Genomic DNA, 25,449 nt, shown 5'->3' with positions numbered 1-25,449 from the left:
TCTAGTCATGCAACGGAGTTGGACAATTCAATTATTTTGGTGTCATTTTGACAAGTGTTTCTCTTCCCTTCCATCAGTTTAGATGTGTGGCATTTGACATTCGCGACAGCCCCCCGATAGACAGGCACTGTATTGTATTGTAAGGAAGCGCTCATCTGGGTAGATTATAATGTTTCGTAGCCCTACCCAGGCAGCGAGCGTGCATTCCACCATCTGTTAGCCTTTTTTTGTCCCCCTCCACCCTGGTGGACTACCCGCGGGTAAAACGAGGTCCTCACTAAGCCCTGCTCTGCGACCGCCACAGTCCAGCACTGCACAGCATGGCACTGAGAGAGCTCTGCTGGCTCAGGGCCTGCATCGCTCCAGCACCATCACCTCCTGCCACTGCCACTGCGCCACCCCATGGAATCAGCATGTGCAAGCATCCAGGCTTAAATTCAGTGTGACTGGACAGTGCAGTGAGGGTTTAATTTCTTGTGGGTGTTTTTTTTTTAAGAATTATTGTTTATCGAATACATGCATGATGTGTGAAAATGCCACAATGCAAAGACCTATCCTATCGCTCTGTAAGTTATTTCCCAGCATTCAAAATGAAGCTGGGTACAATTTTCATGAAACAAAGATGGCAGCACAGAAATTACCACCTGATGCCTGCAACGATGGCGTTGTTTTTTTATTTTATTTTGGCCGTATCCACGCCACCACCTCCCAAATTTTTCTCACCCTCTCTATCTCCCAGCTGTATTCCAAACCCGCTCAGCTGCGTGGCTCTCTCACAGGCTTGTCACCAAATGTGTGAAAAACAGGGTGCCCGTCAGCATCGAGCGAGTGATGATCTTAAAGGAGAAAAAAAAGTGTTAATCTGGAAGCGGGCCACTCTGCGCTCCTCGCTGCTGCACCCCCTCGCTGACCCATGGCTCTCTGCAGTTAACGTTAGCGTCACAGACAGCCAGTGGGCTGTATAAGTGCTAGAGCTAGCGCGTTAGCAAGCGCGACACGCAAGACGTCACTCACTGACTCAGTGTGCCGTGCGCGAGTGAGTCCCCATCCTCCTCCAGAAACCTCCTAGCAGCCCCACTTAAAATCATTACATCACGTCGTAAATGGGCTGCGTAGTCTAGTTACATCAGTGCTGGTTAGTCTCACAGTCATCAGGGTTTGAGGAAGAGGGGAGGTTTGAGGGCTGGGCGGGGGGGGCAAATTTATAGCCCTCATTGAAATGCCTGTATGTAATGGAAAGTCTGAGTTTGTATGGGGTTCGGTAGCGATGGACTGCCCTGCGTGGGGTAGAGCCATCATGTCTCCTGGGGTGGTGTTGTCCCCGTGGTCCGTGCTGAAACAGGAGATTGGGACCACACGGGGGGGAGGTGAGAACAGCTCCAGACTGCGGATCACTTTCCGCCCCTCAGAGAGACGGGCCTCATGACAGACGACCCAGCCAGGCTGTGGGGGAAGGCAGATCAACACCGCTAAAAGTGATACGCTAATACCTGGATGAAGGGGCTTCACAAATGAATTCCTTCTCATTGTTTTAGTCTTGCCGTTTTGGAGAGTATACAATCAAACCATGGACAACAACTGTTATGAGTGATCCTGCTGAGTACAGATCCATGGATAATGCTGAAGCTGTTGTTTGACACTGCATGCTAAATGTAAACCTCATGGTCTCCCCTCTTACTTTACTCTTTCAGCCTATACGCAACACATGGAGAACCATATCACTTCCCCCAGCTACCTGAGCCAGCCCCTGCCCCCCATCCCCAGTGGCCGCTACTCCCCCACCCCCAAGGCCATGATGGGGGAAGACGACATAACCAGGTACCCACACAACCACACAGACACACACACACAACCACATACACCACTCCTGTTCATGAGGATGCAGTACTGATAATACATGTACATAGGATTTCAGAAAGCACTGAGCAGTATAAGGTGATCTACAGTAAAATGGCTAGAAGTAGACAGACATGATGTGTCATCGTTAGACTCTGGGGGCCTCATTTACTAACAGTGCGACCGCAGCGCAATCAGCGCCTTTGCCAAACCGCATATAGGGGAGAATGGGCCTGCGTGTTCCTGCCACCATGGATGATGAGTTAGAATTACAATTAGAGCTTTTGTTTCATGAGGTTGCAGCAAACCTAGACCCCGTCCACACTCAACATAGAAACGCATACATATTTCTCTGTTTAGCCCTTCTGGTCACACTAAACCGGCGTATTCCGACACTGAAAACGATGCTTTTCAAAAAATCTTTGCTTTTTAAGGGTGATGCCAGTGTTACTTCATCAACATTCCATCTAATGTTAGAAAAAGGACACTCTTTGTGAACATGCGGTTATTGTGGACAGGGATGTTTGGTTGCCATGGCACTGGGGGTAGCTTGCACTCGAGAGGCTATAACGCCAAAATTAACATGAAAGGTGAAATTAATATGCTGCTCTGTCTCTACAATTTTACAAGTTTAGTTAGTGTACTTTAGGTACAAGTTATTTTCCTGAATAGATACGTGTTACTCCTACTAGTAGGCGATCAATGTACTCGTTGTGTTTGAACGATGGGTGGGAATGGCAAGAATACGGTTTAAACCAAACATTGAGCGGCGATTCTGGGCAAGATCTGGCAGAACATCTAGCTGGTGGGACAATTTTGTAAATGCCTATATTAAATGATATATCAAATATAAACATTTAAACAAATAACATTTCTGATGTTCGTATACATTTTTTTTATGAATTGTGTCAAATTTCTCGCACACACATAGTTTTCTTTCAGCAGCTTTACCCGCTATTTGCGCAGAAATTACGCCTGAAATGGGTGCAATTCTGTTGGTAAATGAGGCCCTGGGTGAGCTGACACTTAAGGGGGAAAGAGAACAAATTCCTCACCTTGTTCCATTTAAACCCTTTTATCTCTAAGAACATAGGGAAACTGGAATTGATGTATTGCGTTGATATTCTCAATTAAACATCTGTATTTTACTTGCTACTAACTTGTATCATTTGAGAACATCAAAAACCATTTATATAAAGACGTGAAGCAGGTGAACCGTGTTAAATCATGTACTGTCCTCGAGTGTGAACTGCCGAATTTCGAAGTGGTTGTACCGTATTCTTGACACTGGTCGCTGTGGTAGTTCTCCTAAAAGGCTCTTTATGTCAGCTTGTGTTTCTGGCTGTGCGAGATGTTCTGTAAAATGGTGGTTGTGTAAGAGGAAGCAGTTCCCCATCGCTGCCGCTCCAGCTCCAGCCCATCTTTCTCTCTCCCAGGGCTCCACTGCAGGGCAAGAGAAAGTTATGAAAGATTTACAGGTGCGCAGTGGCAGTGGGGATAGGCTCCATAATTTAAGCCCCCAAAGACCTCTCTCCCTCTGTTTCTGCTGCTTTCCCTCTCTTGCTGTCTCTTTTTCTCCTTCATAACTCTCCCTTTCTCTGTTCTATCTGTTTTTTTTTTCTCTTTCTCTCTCATTCTCTCATCTCTGTCTCTCCTCTCACTCACTTGTTCTCTCTCTGTCGCTCTCTCTCTCTCTCTTTCTCTCTCCCTCACGCTCTCCTGCCTGCTCGTCTGGCTTCCAAAAGCTGCCCAAGGTCGCGCCGTTCTTTTTTTATCGCAGCATCCCCTCGGAGCAGCCTGCCACCGTATGATAATAGAATGGAGTAGCTGTCACTCAGAGAGTGAACTACGGCCCTGCTCCCGATCACCTCCTCTGCTCCAGGGACCTTGGAGGAGGCGCAGGAGCGAGCGACGTGCCTCAGATGGCACGAGTCGAGAGAGGCAGATGAGACGGGAGCTTCGACGGGCCACACCATCCATCCTCTCCCCCTGGCAACTCGGGCATGATTCCATTCCATGCCAATTTAGGGTTGGTTGTAAATCGGGAGGGAGGGCTGTGCACAAAGGTGGGGCCATTTTAATATAGCATTTTGTGAACTCGGGGACTGCTTAGACAGTGTGATGGTGTAGGCTGGTTAGGAAGATAATGCCCTGTACAGTAGTATGATCAGAGTGGTGGAGGGGATGGAGTTACACGAGTCTGTGTGTGGCTTCGTGGACTATCAGTCATGAAATCTACAGGCTTGTCAAATTTGTATTTTGTATTCATTTTTTTTTACGAGGGCGAGGTGATTGCTTCCTATTCAGTGAGTTCAGACTGCCTGCGTCAGGGCGGCATGATATGGTGTTTCATGAGAGTGGGCAAAGATTTGGGCAGATGGCCAGCCACTAGTGAGAAAAGTACTTCCCACCCATCTGTCTGTCCATCTATAACTCCCTTCTTCTCCTTCTCTCTCTCTCTCTCTCTCTCTCTCTCTCTCTCTCTCTGCCCATTTCTCCATTTCCTCCTTTTTTTCCCCTGGTCTCGGGTGACATGCGTTTTTGTGAGCACTTTGCTGCCCGGAATCCACTTTAATGAGAGGATTTGCTCTGCTCAGAAAAAAAGACAAAATCTCCAAAGACATCACACCGGATCCCCAAACAAACAAAACAAACACATCCCATTGCTGGATACACTAGCTGCATGTTAAAGCAACATGTAAGTCAGCTCGACCAGACACATTGTGATTCAAAAAATAAAAAAATAATAATCAGGGTATCAAACCTCTTAAAAGAGCTTGACCAAAATGAACAAACAAGATTGTCCTAATCCATCGAACAATCGATTCAATTAATCTGTCTATTTAGACAAAGCGCATGGATTTAAAGGCCTCGGCCACGTTTTTAGATGCAAGAAAAGTGCATTTGAAACTAGAAACAGAAACCAGCATCCCAGTGACTGATCAAATAGCTCTACGTCACAAGGGATTTTTCTTATTATGCACTAGCGGTTATGACACCATGCAGTCGTAATCGCTCACTTTGTGTGAGTTAATCTGCGACTTTACAGTGACACTGTTTGGCTGCTTTTAGATGGCTGTGTTCTGTGGTCTGGTTGGCTCTGGTTGATGTGGGGGTATTTTGTGTGGATGTTAGTGCGCAGAGGGGTCACAGACTGAGTTAGACTGCCCTCTTGAGGCCACTGGTGGAAAAACAAACTGCAGTTTTGAAGAGGTACAAGACAAACAGCTCTCAGGGAGATCGATATGTCCTCCTGTGTCCATCCTGCACACATGCTTGTCATTCGCCCTTCAAAGAGAGGGCATTCTGCAACACAGGAAGCTCACCTGTAGGAAGACGAGATAACAGCGCAGATTACCGTTGCCAACAAAACCAGGGCAGATAACGATCGCTTTTAATAATGTAGCAAAGCCCCTTATCCAGAGTCATCTACAGGACAGAGATGTTCTCGGTGAAGGCCTGAAGCGACTCTTTTGCATGCGCCTCCCTTGAGCAGGGGACATTCTCATGAATCATTCTGCGGTCTTTGTGAGGCTTTTGGAGGGTAGCGGTTTTCCCTGTGTGTCTAATCCAGTATGCTGCAGTAGAGCTAAGGGCAGGGGGTCATTCAGGGTCTGCTCTAAAGCTCTCTGGGGTGTATTTGTACTTTTACCCTCTGCTTACCGCTGGTGCTAATAACCCCCTGTCAACCTTCCGCAGGGAGCCCCGTAAAGTGGTACTGCACCGCGGCTCCACAGGGCTGGGCTTCAACATCGTGGGCGGAGAGGACGGAGAGGGCATCTTTATCTCCTTCATCCTGGCCGGAGGCCCGGCAGACCTGTGCGGAGAGCTGAGGAAAGGAGATCGCCTGGTGTCTGTGAGTGAAACCCCCACCCCCCTTTGCACGCACACACACACGCACACACACACACACACACACACACACACACACACACACACACACACACACACACACACACACACACACACACACACACACACACACACAAAAACACACAGAACCGATGCTTCCTTCCGAGTTCCATCACCGGCACTAAACATGGATAAGAGGCTGTCCATGCTATAAATATACCAAATCAGTCACTCACACTTCGCATCAGATGTTTCCATTCCTGCTATGTTTTGTTTCTCTACTATTAATAATGCATAGTAAACTTGACTTAAAACCGATATAAAAACTAATTAGTTTACATTTATTTAGTTCATATCAGCTGTCAGTTAAAAGACAGAAATAGTCTAGAAAAAGCTTTCACTCTAGCCCACAATCCTTTGATTGAAGTATGAGGGGTGAATGGACATGTGAGCCTGTGTGTGTATGTACATGCTTGTGTGAATAGTCTAGGCCTTTGTGTGTCTGGTGTGTGATGGTGTGTTTAAGGTGTGTATCGCTGGGTTCTGTAGGTAAATGGAGTGGACCTGCGTAATGCCACTCACGAACAGGCGGCGGCAGCCCTCAAGAACGCCGGGCAGACGGTCACCATCGTGGCCCACTACAGACCTGAGGGTGAGCCGGGACACACACACACACACACACACACACACACACACACACACAAACAAACACACACATTCACATATGGTGCAACACCTATAGCCACTTACTAGAGATGTACTGGACAAGCACATGACCCAGTCAAGGAAGCAATGATGGAGGGAGTACACAGAAGAGCCAAGCAGAGGTCAAATAAAGAGACGGAAGGAGAGAAGACGACTTACTAGGCTTAGAGGATGTGAACTGGGTGTCTGGTGTGCAGGCGATCACAGACACCCGCCCCCCCTACACACACACACACACACACATATATTTTGTTTGTTTGTTTATTTATTTGTTTGTTTATTTAAGCAGACCTCCCAGCCCAGCTTGCACACTGATGAGGTTTCCATGAGCTTCTCTTGTGCAGTGGGACTGTGTGGGGCTCTAGTGAACCACAATCCCCACACCAACACACACCCACACAAACACACACACACACACACACACACACACACACACACACGCCGCAGTTTATTCAGCAGCACGGCAGCTTGTGTCTCTGTGCTGTCAGTGTTTCACACACAGCTGTGGATCTGCTCTGTAGAAGAGCAGCTGACAAGCAAGAGCTGACTGACATGAAACCCTATTTTGATGATCCAATCCAACCTCCTGCTTGAAGCCGTTTCACGTCATAAGCACAACTGCAGTCTCCTTGGTCTGCCTTAGCAGAGATAGGCTGTGGTTGGTCCTGACTCCAGTTCAATCTGCCGGCTTGTGGTAGAAGTACTTTTAGTACTCAGTCATTTCAAATCCAACCCTCTTTGTTTCATTTGTATTTATATAGTACACAATAGAACAATTATAACCATATTTCATCAGAAAGAGCCTAAAGCAATCTGAGTCCTGTATCAGTGGTACAGAGTTCATGGGGAAGACCTTGGTGAGTGTAAGGTCAGTGCAGGATGAAGGAATGTTCTAACCTATAAACTGTTAAGATGCCATCGTGCCAGTCTAATAGATAGATCTTTGAGAGAATCATTATAGATAGTTCTGATTGCCTGTTGGTGGGGTTTGGCTAGCATGTGCTGGTTGACTGTTTTGTCACTGCTCTGGCATTTGATCAGCCCCGCTGTAGCGGTCACCCAGAGAGACCCGAGGCAAATATGTACAGACAGAAACAGATGGAGAAGCCCATAGAGATAGGGCAGAGGCACCCAAAGGTGGAAGAGAAGAGAGGGATGGAGAGCGAGAGAGCTGGAGAGAAGCTGGAGGGGAGGGGTGAGAGGAGGAGGAGGAGGAGGGTAGGGTGAGGGCGTGTCCAGGAGTCAGCCGCTGCAGAGTGAGTGAGTGTGTGCTGTGCTGTGCTGGGCTGTGTGTGCTGGGCTCCTGCACCTACACTCTCCTGCTGTGGTCCTAGCCATCACTGCACACTAATGGGACTCACTCCTGCTTGGGCTTACACTGACCCAGCCACTGTGTCTCTCGGGGAGGACTACCCTGTTGCCTCTGTGAGTACCGTCTATAGATATGATCAAGGCCGAGAGGGAGTGTCCTGTTTAGTCAGGTGAACACTTAACAGTGTTGATTACTTAAGAGAATGGTAGGGCACTGGGTGTGTTTTAATGCATGCGGAGGCATTAGTTGTGCTAAGGGATTGTAAGTTGCGGTTAAGGGATTGTAAGCTTTCTGGTATGCTATGGTGTCTCTAATGTTTCCATAACATCTAACTACAGCGGCTTAACTACTGTTTACTGCCATCTGTAGTCAGACATGCAGTGTGCTGTGCTTTCATCACGCTGCTGGTCTCGAGGCAACATCCTCTTGTGGTCTTTTTAAACATACCTCCTATCAGTAGACATTCATTTTCACTTTTTCCACAGATCTCTGTCCCTTGCATAGTAGTCATCTAAAAAGATCTGTTTTTCCTCCTCTGGCGTAGCAAGATGCTGCTTGGTTGCTGATCTCCGTTTGCAGTGTCATAATGTCTCTCTATCTTGGCCCTCCTGAGGAACTCAACACCGTCAAGTTCTCGTGTTTCTCGGCCCGACGTCATCTTCCTTTCATGGCTGCCGTCTCTTCATGCTCGTAGCGCTGTAGGTGTATCAGGCTGTAGAGAGGCGTGCCCCTGCCCCAACCCCCCCCCCCCAGGGCTCTGTTCTGTCCCTCCGTCAGCAGCCCCTGGGCTCCCTGCTGCCTGCCTGCCTGCCTCGGCTCGGGTTGCAGCGGTGCGGTGTTCGCTCACTCTTTCCGTCGGAAAAAAAGAGAAGAAGATCCTCCGCCAGGGCGCTCGTGGCCGACCCGCTGACCACAGGCGCCAAAAGACGAGGGGGAGAATGATCTGCCCCCGTCTGCCTCCTGCTCCACCACGCAGCAGCAGCAGCAGGAGGCCTTCTGTAGTGCTGGTGTTGGTTCAGCCAGTGGTGATCCTGTTGTGCAGATGTGTTGCTGCTCAATGATGTAGCGCGTTTCCTGTGTCCACCAGGGGCCCCTGTGGATTAAAAATGGGACTTGGTCATGTGGATTTGATCATCGAACCTCAATATGATATGAATGAGACAGTGATGAGTGCCACATTTCAACTTAATAACAAACTTAAATTCATGAGGGATCCTCGGAAATCCTTTCTCGAGTGGAGGTTAGATTCCAGCTGTTTTGGGGCTGTTTTGGCGTTTCGTCTAACTGTCACTGACACAGTCTGCTCTGATGGGTTCTCTGATACAGTGTGCATTCTAACACAAACTCAGGCTGTGTGACTACTTTTTAAAGTCGTGTTTGTGTGTGTGTGTGTGTGTGTGTGTGTGTGTGTGTTTTGTGTGTCTGTGCTAATGCAGAGTACAGCCGCTTTGAGGCCAAGATCCACGACCTGCGGGAGCAGATGATGAACAGCAGCATCAGCTCGGGCTCCGGCTCCCTGCGCACCAGTCAGAAGAGATCCCTCTACGTCAGGTGCAACGCCTACCTTCACCACTTCATTACAATCACCCCCCTTAGCTTTGCTGAACATAATACACGTATGCATGCACATACCATCCTCAGTTCGACTGATTTGAGAGCCTGTACAGCGCTCAATATGTTGACTTCTTATTATATACTTCTTATCTCTCTCTTATCACTCTTTTTAAGACCGTACCCTTACATACATTTGAAAATGCCTTATTGCTGGATTTTGGATCTTTCATTTCTGTACTCCAGAACTGTATTTTTATTCCTGTACTTCCCTAAAGGGGCAGTCATTTCCACCTTGCGCCATGTTCATGTTAAGTGCCCAGGGTGGTAGGATGGGAAACTGGGTGCGCTAACCCATTGTGGTGTATGTGTTGCAGAGCTCTATTTGACTATGACAAAACCAAGGACTCTGGGCTGCCCAGCCAGGGCCTGAACTTTAAGTTCGGGGACATCCTACACGTAGTGAACGCGTCCGATGACGAGTGGTGGCAGGCCCGGCAGGTGACCCCTGACGGGGAGGTGGAGGAGCTTGGGGTCATTCCCAGCAAGAGAAGGTATGACTGGATGCTCACAACACACTCAGTCCACCAAAGTGTGACAAAGCTATGTGCTTAGGGTACTAGACATCTGAATACAAATTCAGATAAACACTGCAGATAAGGATTCTGTAATCAACCAGACATTAGGTTCATCTTTAATCTAGATCTACCTAGTCCAACAAATACAATTACTTTAGTGTTGTCCTGTGTGAGCAGTTACCTTCATTCAGAGATGCTCTCTGTGGAATGAAGACATTAAGTCCAGTAGTGAAACGGGTCCCTTGTGTTTCATGGCGTGTGTTGTCATACAGGAGTCTGAGACATGCTACTGCTCTTCATTCACCAGTTCCTTATCAACCAGTCTAAATATCCGCCCTACTCGCCAACTGTATTTTAACATGACTGCTGCAGTTGCCTCCATAAGATAGCAAGCCTTGTGCCTAGTGTCAGGTGTTTACTAGCTACCATCTATAGAACCACCAAAGTGCCTAGGTCTTAAAAATAATGTCAAAGCATTAATAACTCTGGTGTTATGTTCACGTATATGGATAAGTTAAAGACTCTGAAAGTCACATTGTACACTGGTACAGTGGTTGATTTGGCATGCTGTTGCTTTGCTGTCTTTGGACGAAACATTTTTTACTGGTCTCTCCAGTAGAATGACATGCCGTATAGATGGAACTGTGTGAACTTTGTCCTGTGATAGAAGGGATTAGAGGGGGATTAAAATACCTTAATGAAGGCGTGCTCCTGGGAAACAATGTCTGTTCCCTCCCCTTCCTGCAGAGTGGAGAAGAAGGAGAGAGCGCGGTTAAAGACGGTCAAGTTCAACGCCAAGTCACGAGACAAAGGGGTGAGTCCTACATGGCAGGGAACCACACTATACCATGCAGTGTGGAAATAAAAAATATTCTTTCTTTCTTTGACTACTTTAAAAAGTTAATCCATTGTGTATTTATGAAATAGTGGTGAAAATGGGGTCACTTGTATTTGGGAAACTGCCTGTTTTTGCATCCATAAATACTGTTTTGCACACAACCCAGCAGCTAGTTTTCAATTAAGTGTTAATTTTGTTATGCTGTTGTATGGAGTTGTGATGGAGGATGTTTCTGTTTGTAAGTTATCATGATGCGGAATTTGTATTTAAGAAATTCTTGATAGATCTTGATAGGTAGCAGACATGGGTAACAAATAGCATTTGTTTGTTGTTTGTAATTCACACACATTATTGAGCTTGCTAGATTCATGGCAATACATGCAAGTGCTCAACCAGGTTGGCACCAACTTGTTCACTGCAATAGGCCTTGGGTGCCTCCAGAAGACTCAACAATGAGGTCTGGTGGCCCAGATCCACCCTCCTCTATAGCCATATAGCACTCAAACCAAGGTGAGCTCAAGGTGAACACCGGGGGGCCTTGCTAGCCAGCTAAATGTTACCGGTAGCTCTATTTACATTACCACCCAGAGTAGTCTCGCTAATCACTGCCCTCTCGCAATTATAATTTTAAAAAAATGACAAAACAAAAAAAACTTTCAGTTTCCTGTTGTGACTGCTAACATCAGTCTAAGCAAGCAGCCGTGAGAACAAAACTGTAAAAGAAGGAGTTTCAAATGTCAGTGAACATCCAAACACCCAAACACATGCTCATTGAGCCCATGTCTGGCCATTTGTCCTTCAAGATGTCAAAGCTTACCTTTTGTAAATACTATTGGTATTCCCCACTTATTATTGCTAGCCTAGTTCACTGCAGTCAGGCAGACTTACTGCACTAATCAGTCTAATTGATGAATAGTTCTCTCCGTCCTAACAGCATGCATTGCTGAGTGTGTCGAGTTGCGACTGGCTGTGCCCATTTGGCTCACGGTTGAGTAACAGCACTTAGAAAAAGCTGAGGGGGTCGTTCCACTTCCCAGCGGCCTGCTTCCCTCCCTCCCTCCCTCCCTCCCCACACAATCTAACCTGAGACGCCACTTCATGCATGACTGGAAAACGAAGGACGGATACGCTTGCCATTGATGTCGGACTGCTCTTCTCCGCTGTCTGCCCTTCGCCTGCTCTGCGCTGCTCTGTTGCGGCTCCAAAAAAAAAACCTTTCTCTCCCGCTCTCTATCCATCGTTCTCTCCATGCCCTTTGCTATCTCTCGATGGAGTGGGCAGCATTATGGAATACTGTGCACACTTCTGCTGTTTGAAGTGTCACGAGCCATTCCATTTGTTCCTCTGCCAATGACAGTTAGACAGCCACACGAATGGGCTGTCCTGTTGTGTGGATGCTTGGCTGATCATAGCTGTCAGTGGAACACATGCTACCCGTATTCCGTTCCTCTAGCCCAAGCATGCTCATCTTTCCTTTCCTCCCTGCGTGCATGCAAGTACGTTTCCCAGCCAACATGATGTCCCTGGTATTTTGTTTTACACACTAAGTACTTTTTACATACTATACATACTATCATACTTGCTCAACCACATCTCTGCTCCTCTGTGCTCACTTACCACTGTGTCCAGGCTGTGGAATTTAACTGCCATGACAGTTTGTTTGTTTATTGTCTCACTACTATTTACTCATGACACATCCTCCTCCCTGGCAGTGTGTTTAATGGATGTGCTGGAGTAGTGACCAATGCATGAAGTGCCATAAAGGCATCATATCGTAACAAGTAAAAGCAGTCTTCTATACTAACATTTAATATATTAAATATTTATAAACCATTTCACAGACACAAAAGGCTGAGCCACAGCCTAGGCAGAGACTAGAACTACAATGGAGTGTTTTCCCCACCTAAAGCCAAATTCAGTTAAGCACTGCACATAGAGCTTTCCAGGAGCCAGTCCCCACAGCGGGAGTCCTAGAGCCAGGGCCTCAGGTGACGGGTCTTCATCTTCATTCTCTCCATGCGGTCATTAGACATCCCTTTTCCCCCCCTCCTTGTTTGTTTCTTTTGCTCCCTTCCCTCCCTCCCTCTTTCCTTCTCTCTTCTTCAGCAGTCAATCAATGACAAGCGTAAAAAGAACCTCTTTTCCCGAAAGTTCCCTTTCTACAAGAACAAGGAGGCGAGCGAGCTGGAAACCAGCGATGTGGACCGTAAGTAGATCACCCGCCCTCTGTCGCTGACCCCACCCCACCACTCCACCCCAACCCCTCAGTAACAGAGACAGGGAGGCCAGACCAGCAGGGCAGGGAGTAGAGAAACAGGCCAGCGGGCATTGCCCCTCCCTCCCCAGAAGCACAGAGTCAGGACCACAGTGAGTTGGTCCAGTGCCGCGGCCCTGAGAGGGCACTGCCTGCTGTGGTGGAGGGGGGCGGTGGAAATGTCCTCCCTACAGCTGCTCCCCCTGTGAGAGCTGCTCCAGTTAACGTGTGTGCTCTTGTGGTTGTCTGTTCTCTCCCCGTTTGCTTCTCTGCTGACCGCTCCACAGGAGAACCCAGACGACATGCTCTCGAGAGGCCTGAGTAAGTCTCACAGCTCGACCCCCCCACCCCCCACCCCCCAACCAACTACACCTGGGAGTGAACCGAAGCCCCCCTCACCCCAATCACACCACTCCACTCCTCTCTCCCTTCACCATCTCCCTCTCTTTTCTCTCTCCACTACAACAGATCAACTAGAGATCTGTCCTTTTCTATGTTAAGCTCATCTCCCTTCCGGGCACTTATTTGTTTCATGTTTCATCATACCATCCATGAACGCACACACATGCACACCCACGCGCATGCACACACACACAGACACACACACACACAGGCACTTGCACACACCTACACACATGAAAAAATGTGCACACACTCAGGGCATATCTGTCCTATCAATGTCTCTTGCTGACAGTTGGATGATGAAGAGCAGGGCTGCCCTCTCATCCTCTCTCTGGCGTTCTTCTTCTCTGCTGGCCTCCTGAACATCCTGGTGGAGGGTAGACTTTAGTTCGCAGGCCTTAGGCCTCAACATGGTGACCATAAGCTCCAGGCACTGCACATGTCGTTGTGTAGCAAAGAAAAGAGTAATAGCAGATGATCTAAATATGGTCGCAACAGTGTATTTAAATGTTTTGGTGTATATTAATATACTATATATGGTAGTCGGGTCCTTCTTGTCCTAACCCTAAGTGCTAGATACTGACTGGTGGTCAGAGTGTTTTTGCCAAAAGCCTGGTCAGTTGATTTACTCTATTCCACTCTACATATGCTGATCGGAACTCAGTGTCACTGTCCAGAGAATAGATTGGTACATATCATCACTTTGTGAATGTATTCTTAATATTGAGTATGGAAATGTAAATCATATTCCAGCAAGGGATTTTAATGTTTCAGAACTGCTGTAAATGCATGGCTAGTCAGTGCTCGACAGCTGCTAGAGCAGGCTAGAGCTCAGTGAGTGTGGAGCAGGCCTGGTGGAGGGCCCTCTGCTGGTCAGGCATGTGTACTGCACCTCATGGGTTCTCCTGACTCCGATGTCCCTAGCTCATTCGCCATTGTGTCAGAGTGTGTCATTGTCATTGGTGCTTACCATCCATCCCCCCTTGTTGTGATTTCAGAGCATGTCACTTCTAATGCCAGCGATAGTGAAAGTAGTTACCGTAAGTCTCTCCGTCCCCCCCCCCCCCCGTTTATTTCCTCCCGTCATCCTGTGCTCTCCTCCTCCTGTTTCCTTCTCTGCTGTCCGTATGTTTGCACTAACATTTAAAGAGGGCTTTCTCTCACACACAGGAATTGTGAATGTACCTGATGTTACACTAATTTGCTTTAAAGATGTGTATTTGGTGGCTAATGACGCCAAACAACCATGTGTGGAATTCTGCTGCAGTGAGGATAGCAGTGAAGGTTCTAAGAGCATGGGACTACACAGCTTCACTGATAGAAGTCGAAAATCAATCAGGCGAAGAGGGGGAGGGGGGCGGCACACCAACTAGCCTGCCCACGGGTTTGGTTTCCATAGCAACAGGGCTCTCTCCACACAGTCCATCCATGACAGCAGGATGGTTCTGCTAGATAATTAATATCCTGCCCGGCGCACTGGGCGACAGTTCAAAGCCACACTCTCTCATTGTCTGAATGGGGCTCCAATCAGCTAAAATCATAATGCGTTTAATCAGTGTGAGTTTAGACCATAGAATCCAGTTAATTGAACATTATAGTTACGCTGTAAATTATGCAATTATGCATTATGCAATGCTGGACCAAAGGCCTTCACAGAGAATTGCTGAATGTACATCCAGTCTCTCAGCCTTGTCAGCTTCTCCTCAACAAATCCCATTTTAGCAAATGACATACATGCCAAACTAACAACTACAACAATGTTGTTAATGTCCACTTTTGGATAATTAACTGATTCTTAATATGTTGTCCTCTGCATGTAAAGTTCACTGTTAAACAAACTGGTCTTCTCTCTAGTAGTGCATGTAGGAGCACCTGATTTCTAAAGACCACGTGATCTCTGAGCACATCTCTGGCATGGTTCTGCTGTCTGCTATTTTCACATTTACACACACACACACACACACACACACACACACACACACACACACACACACACACACACACACACACACACACACACACACAACTCATTTCCTTTCTATTACCGGTGATGCTATATGTCACTGTCCTTAATGAACCAGTTTATATGGCTTAGTAATTCTGAGACACAGTAATGAGGAGTTGAGCATTAAAGTCTCCATCCAACACCACCCTTGTAGTCATAAGAAGTTAGACATTTACCATGCTTAGGCAGCCTGAGCTATACAAGAACACACATGTAGGCCACATTTTTTAAAAGAGAAATTCCAAAATACTGGCATTTACTCTGTCCCTGAATTCTCCCCCATTTTAAAATAGTAGTTCCTGAAAAACAGTGAAACCACTGGGGATGTCCCAAAATGTTTTTCTGCTCTAAATTGGGTCCTGTGCTATTTTTAGGTGGCCAGGAGGAGTACGTGCTGTCATATGAGCCCGTCAGTCAACAGGAAGGTGAGCCTCACTGAATTAATGTGTGATCACATGCAGGTTATGAGTGGATCTTGGGTTGTGCGTTTGTCACTACTGAGAGCAGTATGATGGTGGCACAACACAATTGTGGCTGGAAGGAAAAATAATTGACTTGCCTGAATCATGCTTTCCAGTGAACTACACACGTCCAGTAATTATACTGGGTCCGATGAAAGACCGCGTCAATGATGACCTGATATCAGAGTTTCCGGACAAGTTTGGCTCCTGTGTGCCCCGTGAGTACCTCCACTTACCATGAGCTCTTATCCATTCTCAACCGCTCAGAATTATACACAATATCCCACTACAAAGCTAAACTCTCTTTTACGTCACATCCAGTACTTTTCCTTTTCATCCAGGTTAATCATGTTCCATTGTGCTTGATGTGTTGAGCACTTCTCAAACATGCCCGTATGTTGTATTGTATATAGCTGTTCTGAAGTTGCTATTTTGCCTTGATCTAAATATCGCTGTCATGGTTAAGGAAGGGTTTCTTTGTAACGCTCTGTGTGTGTGTGTGTGTGTTAGATACAACCCGACCAAAGCGTGACTATGAGGTGGACGGCAGAGACTACCACTTCGTCATCTCTAGAGAGCAGATGGAGAAGGACATCCAGGACCACAAGTTCATCGAGGCGGGCCAGTACAACAACCACCTGTACGGCACAAGCGTGCAGTCCGTCAGAGAGGTGGCCGAGAAGGTGAGGGTCTGGGGAGGGAGGCCAAGTCAACGCTGGCTCCATTACTACGCCTGAGATGAATTGGTTATAGTGGACTACATTTACAATACAGTGAGGGCTTGTTCGCTTGCTCCTTAGACTTGAAGGGTTGTTTTGCATATGAGGCAGAGCTATGAATTAGAGTGGTAAATATTTCAGCATCAACTTTTGTAAGATATATCAGTCACCACCTTTGTAAGATCACTAAGACCAATTAGTTCCATTAAGTTATACTGTTATTTGTAACAATACCATACACTGTGAAAAATGTGGCTAGATATTAGCCTGGAGCAATTGTCCGGTTGCTGAATGAATGAACAGGTGATTGTTATAGTTAAAGGGTAGCTTAACTGTTAACAAGGACAGACCAAATGTAAGATAGAAAGCCAAATTGGTGCTGACAGCCGTTTACAATAGACACCAGTTTGAAATTAAAGGCTTGCCTATGATTAAATATAATAGTTGCAAATCAAACCAAATAAACCTGAATAGATCTTATGCAAAGAACCTGAAAAAACCCAAATTAGTCAGTGAATGAGATAGAGGGATGAGTGAGAGATAGGGGAGAGGAGAGACTGAGTATATTCAGTATGTGAGTATGAACATGACATCATATCACAAACGTCCACTTTACATAGAAAGATTTGATAATTCGATAATATATGATGGCTTTTCGCAGTTTAACAAGACATTTTAGAAATCTGTTTTGAAAGGCACTTCAAATGATCCGGAGTTTTTAAGCCAGCTGGGTGAGCGTAGCCATGTCAAGAAGGCATCAAATATACAGTACATTTAATTTCGAGAGACATGGAAACCGAGAGACAAAAACTTTTAAGTGCTGGCACCCTTTAAAATTTGACATGCAGGTGCCATGGCCTGCACTACCTTAGCAGACACAAATGTCCTACCCTTTATCAGATATACTGCCCTTCACTGAACACAACTAGGTGAAGACACTTTAGATTGCCATGATTCAAGACTATGAACATAAGAAATGTAAATTCATAGTATTACATGCTACGTCCTAAGGTCAACTCGGTGTCTTAGTTTTAGGGTCCATCTCCGGTGTGGAAATCGGAAGCGGGGGTTGTTGTTACAGTACACAATGGACTGGTAATCTGAGTGTCCATATAGCAGATTTTAGTCATTTTCAGTGTGAACAGAGGAGTGCAAACCACCACATGACACGTGTACCTGGCCACAGTAACAACATACCCATCCCATTAATAGCAACGTAGCCTTACCATTAACACATGAGTCATGGGTGAAGTATCAGTGTTGGATGCTACTGGCTGACAGAATTAATTGGTGTTTCTGTAATCTTCTGTCTTAAGGGCAAACACTGCATCCTAGACGTGTCAGGCAATGCTATCAAAAGACTGCAGGTGGCGCAGCTCCACCCCATCGCTATCTTCATCAAACCAAAATCAGTGGAAAACATCATGTGAGTAAGCCCTCATGAAGCAATAACAAATTGTTTTCATGAAAAGAAATGGCGTGTGTTTTTCCTTGTATGTCTTACCTCATAAATGCCATGCGATTTATCTCGGACAAAATACAGTGGCTGACAAGGTGTGTGCACACGTTCTGCACCAGAGCCGGTTACCTGGTTTGCGTTTTTTTTTAATCTCTCTCTCTCTGTGTGTGGCGTGTGTGTGTGTGTGTGTGTGTGTGTGTGTGTGTGTGTGTGTGTGTGTGTGTGTGTGTGTGGCGTGTGTGTGTGTGTGTGTGTGTGTGTGTGTGTGTGTGTGTGTGTGTGTGTGTGTGTGTGTGTGTGGTGTGTGTGTGTGGCGTGTGTGTGTGTGCGTGCCCTGACAGGGAGATGAATAAGCGGCTGACTGAGGAGCAGGGCAGGAAGACATTTGACAGAGCCACTAAACTGGAGCAGGAGTTCACCGAACACTTCACAGGTCAGTGCTCCCCTACCCGCAGCAGCAGCTGTGCGCTTGAGTCTCCCTGCCATGCAGCCGTGTCCACACAGACTGTGAGCACAGGGACTAGGGACCAGTGAGTACTGTTCCATTTAATAGGGATGGAGAGGTCTGCATGAAATCACCGGACTCAACACAGTATCCTGTCCACAGAGGCCATGTTTATTTCTCCCCCCTTGATAAGCCAAGATAAGGCTGAAAGATACGCGTGGTGAAGCTTAGATGTCCAAGTCACGCAAGTCTTTTTTTTCCTTCCTCTCTCTGTGTCTTCCAGCCATCGTCCAAGGCGACACGCTGGAGGAGATTTACGATCAGGTGAAGCAGATCATCGAGGAGCAGTCTGGGTCATACATCTGGGTACAGTCCAAGGAGAAGCTATGAGCGGGGGGCAGCGTGCCACCATCCTCTCCCTACCCCACGCTTGGATCTCCGTTTCATTTACTGATCACTTTCTTTAGGAGCTGGTCTGCGAGCAACATCTAAACATCTCTTCCCCCCCCCCCCCTTCACACACACACACATACAGACACACACACTGGCCCTCACCACCTTGACCTTATCGCCCAGGCTTCAGCCCCTGACAGTACAGTAGGTGTGTCATAAGCTGCCACGCCCCTATAATACAAGATCACTGCTACCTGTTTGTGGAGAGGAGGGGGTGAGAGGAAGTGCAGACCAGCTGCAATGAGAGGGCTTTTTGGTTTCTTTTTCAAACGGTACAGTTCCTTAATGTTTAAGGGCGGTCACTTTCTAAGAAGTCAATGATCAGTTGGATTACGGGAAACACAAAAGGATGGAAAAGAAAATACCATTTAAGTTTTTTGTTTTTGTTTTGTAATTGATGGATGGAAGTCAAGTCTCAGGCATTGGGTCATTCAGAATAGAAGTTTGAATCTAAAACACCATACATATACACACACACACGCACACATTAACACTCTCACACACACACCTTCAGAAAAACACAAAGCAAAACTTTGCACGTTATAGCTTTAAGAGCATGTCTGTTTGACCTTTTGATCTTTGTTGTCTGTTTTAACATTGTAATCCCATGAGTTTCAGCACATTTACCAGTTGTGTTTCTTTCTTTTTTTCCCTTCATAACACTTTTATTCACATACTCATATTTGCTCCTTATGAAGGTATCTGTATAAGGAAGCAATGATGTTTTGTTTTTCACATATTACTGTACAGTGGTAACAAATAAGTACAGTGTATGTTAGAATGTTTCTCAGTTGGTTTTTCTAAAGCTATGATCAGTGTCTTACATAACTCTAAACTTACGTCAATACTTTGCGTTCAAGTTACATTTAGGAGCATAATACATCTGCATAAGTAAGGAACTGCCATTTTTAAAAAGGATGTCCCACGTTTCACGGGCGGATAGTACTAGTACATTAAAATAATTTATTGTACAATGAGATTTTAACAGATATTTAGCCCTCCATAAACTGCCTATTTTGTTATAATGAAAGTCTATATTGAGATTTACGTAAGCACTACTACGATGGGAATTATTTTCTCTACATTGTAAAACCTATAATCAAGGAAAAATAATTAAATATCTTTAAATATGAATATATTTTTTTCCTTTTACCACCTACTTCTTTTTGTCATTTACTTTCCCTCTTTTTAACTATACTAAAACAAACAGGATTTTTTTTTTTTTTTTAAAGGTAGAAGGTTCCTGCTAGAAAGCATGTCATGGAGAATCGTGGTACAGTAACATAGTTCTGGGTAGAAAGCAGTCACACATAGCGCTACTCTGGCAGCTAGTTCTCCTCCTCCTCTCTGCCTCCATCTCAGCTCCTGTGAATCACCTGCGGTACAGCTAAACGTCCTTCCCGTGTGCAAGAAAGAGCAAAAGAAAGACGAGAAAATATTTTTTTTTCCTCCTGTCCGCACATCTACCCATCGCAAACCATCTTTATATGAGGGCGAGTGCTGGTATTGGAATGTTCTTTTTCAGAAAGGCTGTTATTTCCTGTGGTGGGAGGTGATTCTGGTTCTTCATGTAAGCTGGAAATTCAAAGACTTTTTTTTCTTTTCTCTTCTTCCTTGATTTTTTTTTCTCTTCTTTTTGTTTTGTAAACCGTCCAGTGGAGGAAGCCCTGCCGGGTCTCCTCAGAGATGATTGTTTTCTATACTAAGACTGCCTCTTCTACCACCTCACCTCCACTTTCTAGGGACACTTTGGGACTGGAACATGTAAATAACCTACTGATCTAATTCATTCCATTGATCAAAAAGAAGGAGAACGGCTAATTCAACAAATAAAAAAAAAAATCTTTCTCATACAGCTCAGTTTCAGTGTGATTTCTTTCCTTCAGCTTCTATTCCCATAAAACTATTTCTTAATAAATGAAATATGTTCTTTGTTATTCCAATGCCCCGAATCATAACCGACTGCGGCTTTTTAGATTTATTTTGTTCTCGATTGACCGTATTAGTGTGTAAAGACAGTTATTGGAGACCGATGCCATTTCTAAACATGGTCATACATCTGTTATTATGTCAGTCAGGTCACATCCAATTCCTTCTGTGACTTGCTGACTCATGGGGAATGTATCAGAAGATCTTTATTGCACATCATTATTTCCATAATATATCAGAACTTATGTGGACATAATGAACATTTGAAGGCCTAGGATATTTATTATGTGGACAGAACTTTTTTCAATAAAATTAGTTTATTTTGTCCACAAAATGAAATGGGCAACACTCGATTCAGTGCACGACAATCGTCCGCCTTTGTTCTGTCCACCAAATAATGTGCCCTCTACAATATTTCGGGGACAATACTAACGGGTTTGTGTTTTTCGCGGACAAAAAGCATTAAGGTGTTATGTTTTTGTGTAATTAATTGGCCTAATCCCTGTCTAGAATGCGTTCTGTATGCAAAAAAAGATATGTTATTGGCACCCCATATATCCTTGGTGTTCACCTGCATTAAATTAAACTGGGTCGGTAAGTGAATCTCAACCTCTTATGGACGTCAAAGTGGACTCCAACTGCCACACTCAATTTAGACCATGATTTCAATGAAAACTGTTAAGGAACAATTTGCTGACAAAACCATGCCAGTCTGACAGCTGTGTGATTCATTTTCACTCCCTGCCATTGAAAGCTAAGCTAAGCAACATGTGCTTAACACTTGTATTTCTGTAGCTCAACAAGTAGAGCAAGGTATTACTTATCCCATGGTCCTGGTTTCAACACTTACAGTCAGACTAATGACAATCATGAATATCTTACCAAATGTATTGTAAGTTGTAACATTTATGCTGTTTTACATTACATTCATTAAAGGCACCCAGTGCAACTTTATATAAACATTCAATGAAAAATAAACATTCAATTTCTAGTCTTTTTTACACGAAGTAAGTTTCAATAACTCCATACCATTACATATCGACATTCAAGGAGCAAAGATGAGACGTTGTTGTGTGGTGAGAACTGATAGAAAATCGTAAACAACAACAATCGCCGGTGGGGAGAGGCCATTTTTCCATTGACTGGAATCCTGCTTTATTTATTGTAGGTTACAAAAAATAAAGAAAATGGCGGCGATTGTTGTTGTTATCGATTTTCTATCAGTTCTCACCACACAACGACGTCTCATCTTTGCTCCTTGAATGTCGATATGTAATGGTATGGAGTTATTGAAACTTACTACGTGTAAAAAAAGACTAGAAATTGAATGCTTATGTTTAAGCCTCGAAAGTTGCACTGGGTGCCTTTAAGAATATGTTTTTACTCAAAGCAACTTACAACACAGGTGAAGTAGGCTACATTTAAAGTTGGTTGTTTACCTGCAGGAACACATACTTACTGTATGTAGGATACTGCACCGAAAAGCTCAGGAACTGGGTAAGAAATGCCTGTGCTGAAGATATCAAGTTGTTTAACAAAATACATTTGTTTGACCAGTTTGTCTAGTTGAACCTTCTTGTTGGCAACAGTAGCGTTTGTTTTTGACTTGGCCAATCACCCTTCTTCCCAGCAGAGTTGAGCTGATGGACTACTGCTACCCCAGATCAAATATGAGCTGTAATGATTGGGGCATCAAGGAAGTTCATGCACTGGAGCTCAACTCAGTGGGCCTATATATAACTGATAATTGGCAATAATGGTAGAACCTGAACCACAGCCTGTTGAGCTCCGACTTAAAACATCTGTGCAATCATTACAATTTCAAATAATTCATCCAAGAATGAGGTGGGTGGGTCTCATCTCAACATCTGGTTAGATATTCCACATCATTGGTCATACACAACTGCTTGTCATTTCACATTCGTGACTTGGCTTATTTCAGCTGATCTTTTATTTGTTTATCCGAGTGATCCATATAAAATGTCAACCTGACAGAAGTCCATTCGTTGTGATAACAATAATGACAGTAGCTAGCAACAATGACAAAATGGGTTATTATTAAATAACCGCTTCCTGAGCTAATAGTCCATTCCTTCGTTAGGAGACTAGTGATGTTATTTCTCCTTGTTTTTGATTTGTCGAGATGCATCTTTCACACCTTCCCTCACTTCCCTCATGAAGGTATCTCGAATTCGCCCTGCTCTTCGTCCCATCTCCCCGACGCCCCTTGGCACTCCCCCCGTTTCTTCTTTAATTTTCCGTAGTGTATCTGATTTCATTAGCTTCGTTGTGGCATCCTTTCCAGCAATTTGGGCCTTTGTGATGGCAAAGGCCGTGATCTGAGCCGCACGTCTGATGGGTCGAGACTCCGACAGTTTCTCCACCAGTTGTGCATTGTTAATCAGCGCGAACAAGAGGCGTCGCAGCACCATGGCAAACCTGTTTAGAGCACAACATAACATCAGAACATCTCCAAGGACAAATACATTTACAGATAGAACCATACAAATAAGGAACACACTCATTTGCCGGGGAAATGTCAAGGTCTACAGCAGCGTGAAACTAGCCTAAGTACAGAATGCCGTTTCCGGTCACGATTTTTGAGTCGTTGTCATGGTGGAAATTCAAAGTAAAAGCCCAAGAATACTGAAGTATAAAAGCACGTACCTTAGTTTAATCAACGTCCACGTACGTGACACTGAATTTCACGAATTTTCACTCCCAGAAGCATTGAGTCATGTTACACGTCCAATAGACACCGCTGAGCAGTGCAAGTGACAGACTGCTTAGTTCGAACTGAACTAGTCAACGATGTTTCGCCATTCAGCTGGGAAGTACCACGGTAAACACTTTCACATCACATCACATCTCATCTCTATGGGGCGAACATCACATCACATCTCATCTCTATGGGGCGAACATAAACCTGTTTCGAAATGTATCCTGAACGTATTGTCTTTCTTGGCTATGAAGGCCTACACATGGTACGTTTTTAACACTTTAGCAAAGTAAGTAATTAAATAACACTCTCTTAAATTAGAATCTACGTCACCATACGACATGCAAATTATAATTGTTTTTTTTAAATACATTTATTTTCAACACTCACTGTTCGTAACGAGCGTCGTGTAGTAACCGTTAAAGACCAGCCTATTATTTTGACACAATTTTCGGCCGCCAATGCCAAAAACCGGAAGTCGTATTTAGGCTAGTTCACCACAGGAGGGATTTCTTCCTCGTCCACGGCTAAAGTGGGGCAAAGAGCACAAACACAGAACGAGTACTGCCTTCTACAGGCTGTATGGGACTCCACAATCAAAGATGTTCGAATACTGAGCCTTCAAGCAACAGCAGCCTATGCAGCAATTTCCAAATTTAAACCCTCTCTACCATAACATTAGTTTTTTTTTTCTTTAGCAATACATAAAAAAATATTTGTCCTCTTTTCTAATATTAGAGGCTACAGAGCGCCCTTTTAAATGAAAGTTTATAGAATGAAGGTGTTTGTAAGGGGTGACAAATGTCTGATGTTTTTTTTCTCTGATGATTGTGATTCTTCTCAGTTTACGACTCTCTTTTTTTAATTAGTTTCACTGGACCTAGTAAAAACTAAATGATAGAATGGTGAGAGATAATTTAAAACTAATTAAAACTCAACTTGCTTATAGTCTGTTCAAAGTTCTTTCAAACTGGGTTTGAAAGGTGCAAACACCTCGTAAATAGCTTACCACAAGTGCCATGACTCTAAAGCAGACTGTAGACATGGCTGTATTTAGAACCACTGACAAGTACTTCTTTAAAATGGATGTCTGGTGAGGTGCTGATAGTATATCTGCTACCAGACAAATGTTGATATTTTACTTTTTGACGCAGGGAGGCGAAACACTCATGTCTGCATGGCTAAACACAATCTGCCAATGGATTGCATCATCCTGTGACCACTACCACTTGGAGTTCAGTTTTTACAACTCCTAGCGTGTCTCAAGTTCTGAACTGTGTGCAGCAATGGTTCACTGAGGATGTCTGAAGTAGTGGAATGGGAGGGTTGATTTTATGTTATCTCATGTGAACTATCCTCTGACTGACAATAGGTGACTTATCATTTGTTTCCGTCTCACATTTTTTCCACTGTTGTTTTGTCTAACCTTTACTAATACCATACACATTTCATGACGCTCTTTGCTCCACACACAAGACCCACTCTTTGTTTTAGTGTTTTGTTATGCCACATACTTACTGGCTTTATGAGCCGTATCTTGCCATGGAATTAGTTCAATCCGCCTGCTTTACTGTGCTATGGGCTCATGGAAGTTGTTCTGACACACATGCAGAATTTATATCCAGGTTAGGCAACTTGTTGAAAAAGGCTCTCATGTTTAAATGGTACCAACCACTGCCAAGAAACCTCTGAAATCTCTTCCTTTACTGTTCTAAATACATCGGCTGTACTTATATATGTTGTACCTATTCTTATACCTTGTGGAATGAACTAGAGATGCAGGTTAAATACTTTCAGCCATCTGTGGTTGAGATTATTATATTTTCAGTTAGACTTCACTCATTAAAAGATAAGGGCACAGAAGCAGACTCTACCAACCAGATGGTCTAGAAAGACAGTGAGTGGGTGTAGAAGTACTCTCTTTCTCCGCC

At 44.8% G+C, this 25,449-nt stretch overlaps 1 protein-coding gene across 3 annotated transcripts in view; it reads left to right on the top strand.

Annotated features, from left to right (window-relative positions):
• Positions 1-20,684, top strand: part of dlg1b (discs large MAGUK scaffold protein 1b) — a 90,502-nt gene extending 69,818 nt beyond the window's left edge. For 2 of the 3 annotated variants that reach the window (XM_080836406.1, XM_080836405.1), the window contains exons 13-26: positions 1,692-1,818; positions 5,536-5,692; positions 6,238-6,340; positions 9,142-9,256; positions 9,634-9,810; positions 10,582-10,648; positions 12,779-12,878; positions 14,327-14,368; positions 15,708-15,758; positions 15,911-16,012; positions 16,305-16,477; positions 17,830-17,939; positions 18,314-18,405; positions 18,701-20,684. In XM_080836406.1, the coding sequence (XP_080692532.1) occupies positions 1,692-1,818; positions 5,536-5,692; positions 6,238-6,340; positions 9,142-9,256; positions 9,634-9,810; positions 10,582-10,648; positions 12,779-12,878; positions 14,327-14,368; positions 15,708-15,758; positions 15,911-16,012; positions 16,305-16,477; positions 17,830-17,939; positions 18,314-18,405; positions 18,701-18,807 (1,523 nt within the window). In that variant the 3' untranslated portion in view covers positions 18,808-20,684. The remainder of the gene's footprint in view (positions 1-1,691; positions 1,819-5,535; positions 5,693-6,237; positions 6,341-9,141; positions 9,257-9,633; positions 9,811-10,581; positions 10,649-12,778; positions 12,879-14,326; positions 14,369-15,707; positions 15,759-15,910; positions 16,013-16,304; positions 16,478-17,829; positions 17,940-18,313; positions 18,406-18,700) is intronic. The other variant, XM_080836407.1, reaches the window with a different exon arrangement.
• The last annotated feature ends 4,765 nt before the right edge of the window (positions 20,685-25,449 follow it).

The sequence above is a fragment of the Sprattus sprattus genome (genome assembly GCF_963457725.1).
Source record: "Sprattus sprattus genome assembly, chromosome: 4".
Classification (NCBI taxonomy): Eukaryota; Metazoa; Chordata; class Actinopteri; order Clupeiformes; family Clupeidae; genus Sprattus; species Sprattus sprattus.
The sequence above is the reverse complement of the archived record's forward strand: the minus strand, read 5'-3'. Positions and strand labels throughout refer to the sequence as shown.